This window comes from Pterocles gutturalis, unplaced genomic scaffold (genome assembly GCF_000699245.1).
Source record: "Pterocles gutturalis isolate BGI_N339 unplaced genomic scaffold, ASM69924v1 scaffold12592, whole genome shotgun sequence".
NCBI classification, from domain to species: domain Eukaryota; kingdom Metazoa; phylum Chordata; class Aves; order Pterocliformes; family Pteroclidae; genus Pterocles; species Pterocles gutturalis.
Genome location: NW_010108051.1, coordinates 3,433 through 10,834, shown reverse-complemented (window position 1 = coordinate 10,834; position 7,402 = coordinate 3,433). Strand labels below are relative to the sequence as shown.

The following is a 7,402-nucleotide window of genomic DNA, read 5'->3' as shown; positions in this document are numbered from 1 at the left end:
TATTGAATAGTATCGGTCCCAGTACTGAATTTCTCTTTTGAACTCCTGAAGCTTTAATTCTGGTGACTTGTGTGATTTCAACACCAGTACATACCACAAAAAAGTAAGTGGGAAACACAAAGCAGTAGAGGAACACAAGTTGTCATTGTAGTTTCTTTATTTTCTTGTACAAGTACACAAGTTAATAGTGGTACAGTTGCTCTGAACATAAACTCTTCCACTTAAGGACCATCTGATTTACTGATGGAGCTTGGTTCTCTAGGTATCTCATCAATTCAAGTAAGGCATTCACTACTGTGGTGCTCTATGAGAAATTTTTTTGCATTTGTTATCTGAAGTTGTAATTCAGAATATAGCTTCAAAAATAACGTGATAAAACTGAATTCTTGCTGCTTCTTAGATTGCTACACTCCTTGGGGAAGATCAGATTACTTGATGTCGGTAGCTGCTTTAATCCATTTCTGAAGTTTGAAGAATTTCTGACAGTTGGGATAGATATTGTTCCAGCTGTTGAGGTATGTAATGTTTGTTGAATTTAATATTAAATTTGATTCTCAAGATATTTTAGAATGCTTCAAAATGACTGTAAAAAAAGTAAGTTTAATACTTAAGTATGTATCCTAAATACCTGTGCTTTAAAAGGAACTCTGGCCCTCCTACTACATCCTTTCCCATGAACAGGCTCAAAACTAGTTGTACTTTGTTTTAAAAATCTGTGGTGGGTTTTTTTTTCCCAAGAGTTATGCCTTTGTAATACAGTTGTGAATCTTAAAATTGGAAAATGTTTAGTAGCCATCTTTTAATGGCATTTCAGGTGAGTCCTTGCATCTTAAAAGGCATAAATAAAAATTGAGTAGGCTTATTCTTAGGCATCAACCTCTCAGAAGTTGCATTCACTGACAGAAGGAAATGATCGATCCCTGTACTTGGTGAGTTTTTCTGGGCAGTTTTAGTAACCAGAAGTGCACTGCAAGGGGGCTTTTCAGTTTATTGCTACAAATATTATTGAACTGCTGCAATCCTGAGGACAAATTTATCAGCACTTTTGGGGTAAATGGCTTCTTTCTTTCTCTAGGTAGGAAGGTTCTCAAATGCATTAATTCTGCTGTAATCATATGTTCATTCTGTCTTTTGTTCTTGACCCAACTTTTGTGAGTCCTAAAAGCATGTATCAACCAAGCAAAATGACAAAGCAGAATGAAAATGAAAAGATACAGGAAGGAATGTGTTTCTGAAAGAAAACAGAAAAACCTTTGACCATACACATCTTGACCACTTAGAGTTTAAAATCATGCTCTGTTAAAATCAGTGGCCTATGGTAGCCCTCTCTAGAAGTGGAGAGGTGAGAAGTTTACAATAGTACAGTTAACTTGGAAGTAATGTTCTCTTATTTGCTGCAGTATGGTGTACATGCTAAATGCATGGTCTTTTGTTGTGGTCGCTAGGTTTAGTCCACTAATACCTAATTTATATTTTTGCATACATACTTAGAGATAATGGAAGATATTCTTGAAAAAAAAATAATGAGTCTGATAAATTGCTTTTTAAAGCAAAGGCTGCTCTAAAACTCAAAGAAACTTTGAGTAGACTCCATCTTGCCTAATTTGAAGAAGAGGCATCAGTTGCCCAAACACGATTGTCTTCCACCACTTAAGAGGCTGCTGTAGGATATCTGCATAGGGCTGTTGGGCATGACACAGGATGTCAAGAAGACATATGGCACTGAAGAGGCAGCCTGTGGCATCTAAAATGGTAATACATGACCAGCAGATTTCCAGCTGAGATACACAGATCATGGGTGTCTACATCTGGGGTTCTAAGTTCCAACTACAGTCACTGGAGATCTATTAAAAATAGTCAGTGAAACCTAAATGTCTGCTGTTTCATGGTGAGGTGAAGTGCTACTGTACAGACCACCATAGTTACTGTGAGGTCAGCTTTGGGCTCACCAGCTTCTCTTATTTCCATTCTCTTGGATATTTTGGTGTGTTCAGGACACACTGAAACCTAGCTAGGAAGTGTGGAGTACAGTTTGTGAACTCAAAGGCCCAGCTCCAAACCAGAATTGATAATCCCTGAGGTATTCAAGATGACTCCACTGTGAACTGCATCAGCACCATAACCTCCTGAATAAATTTGTCTTCAGGCAAGCAGTTGCCTGGGCTGATTTAAGATTTTGGAATAATAGCCAGGGGGTTCTTACCATAGTTAATGTCAACCTCTGACCTGAAAAATTGATCTAATAAATTAGTTGTAGAAGCTGAAAATAGAAGAACTGGTAAAATGTTCTGATTTAACAGATCTTTTAGGTAAGATACCAAAACACATTGAAGCATAAAGGCTGCTTAGGAAGTCAGTCTTGAATAATGTTGAATAGAGGGTTAAATCATAGAATCACAGAATGGTTTGTGTTGGAAAGGGTCTTAAAGATCATAGAGTTCCAACCCCCCTGCCATGGCAGGAACACCCTCCACTAGACCAGGTTGCTCAAAGCCTCATCCAACCTGGCCTTGAACACCTCCAGGGATGGGGCATCCACAGCTTCCCTGGGCAACCTGTTCCAGTGCCTCACCACCCTCACAGTGAAAAATTTCTTCCTAATGTCTAGTCTAAATCTACCCTCTTTCAGCTTATACCGGTTACCCCTTGTCTTATCACTACACTCCCTGATAAAGAGTCCCTCCCCATCTCTCTTCTAGGCCCCCTTTAGCTACTGGAAGGCTACTATAAGGTCTCCCTGGAGCCTTCTTTTCTCCAGGCTGAACAACCCCAATTCCCTCAGCCTGCCCTCATAGGGGAGGTGCTCCAGTCCTCTGTCCAATTTCATGGCATAATTCCTTCTTTAATAAAAATTGATTAATCCACTTTCTGCATATAGAAAGGCTTTGGAAATAGACTGTTGTTGAGTAAAGTATTTCAGCTAATTGGAGGAATAAGAAGGATGTAATTATGGAAAAACTAGGAAAGGAATTGAAATGTTAGTTATGTAATAAAAAATTGTCGTCTTCAAAATGTTTAGGATCTGTTTCATATAGAGACTGTAAACTGTAGAGATATGAGTATGGAAATCTATTTCCATTAAAAGGTTTTGTTTTCAGGTGGAGGGGAACTGCACCAAGAAAAGGTTAGTATTCTCTTTAGCTAGGCATTGTTTACTCTTTGTTTTCAGTGTCTTGGTGTAAGGTACACTGAGGGAAACATGCAGTATTAGAAACCAGGAGGAGGGAAGCTGAGACTGGGATAAGCAGAACGGGTTTCTTGTTGACCCAGTGCTTTTTTTGGCCGTTCCTTCAAACTTTTCTCTTACTATTCCAGGGTACAATTAGCAGTGGTTATTTTCTTAGAGAATTTAAATTTGTCTATATAACAAAAAAAAAAAAAGGACAAAAAGACAGCAAAATTGAAATGAAGGAAGAATCTCCACTTTGGGAAAATCCAAATGTGATTTCATACTGCTGGGAAACATGTTGAATACACAGCAGATGTTGTATTGGAGTAAATATAGCCTGAGACACAAAAATGAAGACTCTGGAAGGGTACTGGAATTAAAAATTGGAATATACAAATAGGATTGTGTTCTTAAATGTCAGTGGATGCACTGAGATATGACTGCTGTTTCAGTGTCTAGGAGGACTTCAACATCAGTTCAAGACTTATCTAGCATTTAGTAGCAATTTCCAGTTTAGCAGCATTTTTGTCCTAAAACTGTCTGCAGAGTTCATATTCCACTTGAAACATATTTTAGTCCTGAAATTGTTTTTAACATTATTTCTACTTAACTGTTTTATGAGTATTTTTCCACTACTCAGAAATACTTGCAGTCTAAATTGTTTTGTCAACTGTATATGTATAACCTCTAACTTTTTAAGTCTTGCTTCTAAGTAAAGTTAGCATGCTACTCTGAACAATTATTCTTCAAAGCACTTTTTCCTTTTAAAACTTCCTAGAGGATATCATGAAACTACTACTGATAATTTCCTGTTCTAAATATTACAAGGAAGCAGAATAAAGCCCTGCAGGTATAATGGTTGCAATTAAAATTTATTTTTATAGCCACACAGTGCAAGTCTCTTTCTTGATTTTTGAATATTGGAGGCCAAGATTAAAGCTACTGAAAAATAAATCACAGATTCTTTTGAACACTGATTACTTTTCCTGATTTATTGCATACTCTTGGAAGAGAATGTGATTTTATATAAACTGAAATACCGTTCTCTTTTACTTGGAAGCATTTGTCCTTATCAGTTGCTTTATTAATACCTTTACAATAGTGTTCTAGTGATCTTTTCTGAATATTGTTTCATAAAACACACTATCAGTATTTTTTGTACTATGAAAATGCAACAGATCTAACTCCACCTTTCAGATGTGCCCCACAGAATGTTTATTGTCTGCTTTCACGTTCGCCTACCTGTTTAGAGCATCTGTTGTTCACTGCACATTCTCTAGGCATTAATAACAGTTTTGGTTGCTATCATGTTAAAACCTTGTACCTTAATCTTTTTTTAATGAAAGAAATCAGTCACAGGTTTTGATAAAGTGTCAATTCTTAAATGTAGTGAATAGCATAGTGTTACTCATTTTATTAATGCTCTGTGATTTAAGAATGTTAAGAACTTATTCTTCTGCATGTTGTATGTGGTGAAATTTCCTGTCTCTGACAGCTTGAGCAGACAAGTGATCACCAGATTAATTTACAGACCTTACCTTACTTCAATAACTGCCCAAATGTATATCGCTACACTTTGCATTTACAGCAAGGTTAAAACATGGATCTGCATCACTGCTGCAAAGCAGTTAGTGTACTGTAACTTCCTAATGTATATTGCCTTGCTGTAGCTTCTTTGTTTCTGTACCAGTAAAGAATGACAAATTTTTTCCAAGTGACCAACCTACTAAGTTTCCTGGATTCTTTTCAAAGATCTGGTGGAAATACTGGATTATCAAATTTATTTCCTAATTATTGATTTTATGTTTATTAAAAAAAACAAACCATAAAACAACAATAAACTATTAAAGGCTTCCAGCATCTGGAGAAAGAAAAGCAATGTAGGCTTGTCTGAGTTCTTAAATCATTTGTGAGATAGTTGATATGACACTTTGCTCTATTTGGGATAAATTTCTTTTTTTAGTTTTCAGCTATCAAATCTCTAGTAAATAACTGCACATCTAAAATTTTGCTTTGCAATTGTGAAAGCTGGCAATATGTGTTAAATTGTTATTTGAGATTGTATGATTTAATAGCAATAGGGATGTTAAGCAGGCTTGACATTTCCTCAAAGGAATGGAGAGGTTATCATTTTTTTTCTGTGGGCTTGGATCATATTTGTTCTTTAAACTAAGCTTGATGTTTGTTTGGTTTTCTGTTTTTCTTATTCCACCAGAGTGTATACAAATGTGACTTCTTAAATCTTCAAATTCAGCAACCTCTCCAACTGGCACAGGATGCTATAGATGCCTTTCTTAAGCAACTGAAAAATCCCATTGATTCTCTACCCGGAGAACTGTTCCATGTCGTCGTTTTCTCACTCCTCCTGTCTTACTTTCCATCACCCTATCAACGATGGATATGCTGCAAGAAGGCCCATGAACTTCTCATATTAAATGGCTTATTGCTTGTAATAACTCCTGATTCATCTCATCAGAATCGCCGGGCTATGATGATGAAAAGCTGGAAAATTGCTATAGAGTCCTTGGGTTTTAAACGCTTCAAGTATTCCAAGTTTTCTCACATGCACCTGATGGCATTTAGGAAAACTTCCCTGCAAACAACAAGTGACTTAGTTAGCAGGAACTACCCAGGAATGTTGTATATCCCACAGGATTTCAACAGTATAGAGGATGAGGAGTATTCCAACACTTCCTGCTATGTTCGGTCAGATACAGAAGATGAACAGCTAGCCTACGGTTTTATGGAGCTACCTGATGCTCCTTATGACTCAGACTCTGGAGAAAGCCAGTCTAGTTCAATTCCTTTCTATGAGCTAGAAGATCCTATATTGCTTCTAAGTTAATGTAGTCATTAAAATGCCCGTTCAGTCAAACCTCTTGCTTAACTAATTTTGCTATACTAACATGGGCTCAACACACAAAAATGGTTTGCATAAAGAAAAATGCAAAGGTTTACAGAGTTTGCTATTTTTTTCTACTTTTGAATTTTAAAATTTATTCTTGTATGAAAGTGAAAAAATACAAGTTTTATGCAAATGACTCATGTCATAGCATAAATTGCTGTTACTTTCTTTAGATTTGTATCACTATTTTTTTTTCTGGAAAGGTACCATTCTTTTCTTTAGTGCTGTGAAGTGTGAATTCTATTTAATTTCCTAAATGTTGTTTCAATATGTTAACTCAATGTGGTTGAGCTTAAGGCACTGGAGTTGGTGGGCTTCTGAGAAGTATATGTAGGAAGAAATAATTTGCACTTTAATTAAATGTGCAGATAGGATAAGACACTTGGTTACACATGTCCCTTCTTAATTATGGAACAAAACTTTTTCCAACATTTGTTTCACGCTGGTTAAGCCTGGGCTGGAGAAATGATAATGCTTGCACATTTGATTTTATGTTTATTGCAGCCCTCTTAAGATAACATCAAATCAAGATAACACCAAAACACTGGAATATATTCATCCACAGTTATATATACTTTGTAATGTCATTGCATAAATAGTAGTTAGACATGAGATTTCTGAAGAGGTTATCGCCCTCAGAGGAGTATGGTACGTCTAGACAATTATGTTTCACTTCAAAGCTGGAACATGGTTTTGCAATTTTATGAGTTCAAGCAGTAACATATATCAGTATTTCCCTTATTATGGTGTTCTGTATTCTCTTCAAACTGTGTTTTTTGGGGAACAGGGTGGGTTTTGTTATATTTTAAAGTAAATTATTAATGCATTTTAAAAACAACTCTTTCTTTAATTGTCCTTACTTGTAGACCTCCCAAGTTATACAGTAACTACAGACTGATTTTGTAAAAAGGAACATAATTATACAGGTTTTTCAAGGATACACATATTTGCACAAAGACGTGTATTCAGACCACATGAGTGAAGTTAACATACGGTATTTGTTTGCTTTTTTGGACCCAAAAATCTTATGTTGAGTTAAATAAAAACTCTGTAGCTGTCTGAAAACTGGTCTGCACTGTAAGGAGATGGAACAAAAGTATTTTACATCTATTAAGTTTTTTAACTTGTGTAATAAATTTGTGCGGTTTTGCAGGAAAAAACTATTCTGTTCAGTATTAGTTTTGCTGAGATTTCTCTCCATTTAAAAATAATGGCCAGAATTTTCAGTGTTAGGCTGTTAAATCATAAGTGCCTAATAATAAATTATTTGAACTAGGTGCCACATCATGGTTCTATGACTGACTTCAGCAACATGGTAGAAAATACTA

At 35.9% G+C, this 7,402-nt stretch overlaps 1 protein-coding gene across 1 annotated transcript; it reads left to right on the top strand.

The window, feature by feature from the left end:
* Positions 1 to 400: 400 nt before the first annotated feature.
* LOC104460265 (chromosome unknown open reading frame, human C7orf60) lies at positions 401 to 6,845 on the top strand (the record flags this gene model as incomplete). Its single annotated transcript, XM_010072494.1, has 2 exons — positions 401 to 515; positions 5,385 to 6,845. Coding segments are annotated over 2 exons (745 nt in total), but the record flags the coding sequence as incomplete, so codon positions are not given.
* Positions 6,846 to 7,402: the final 557 nt, after the last annotated feature.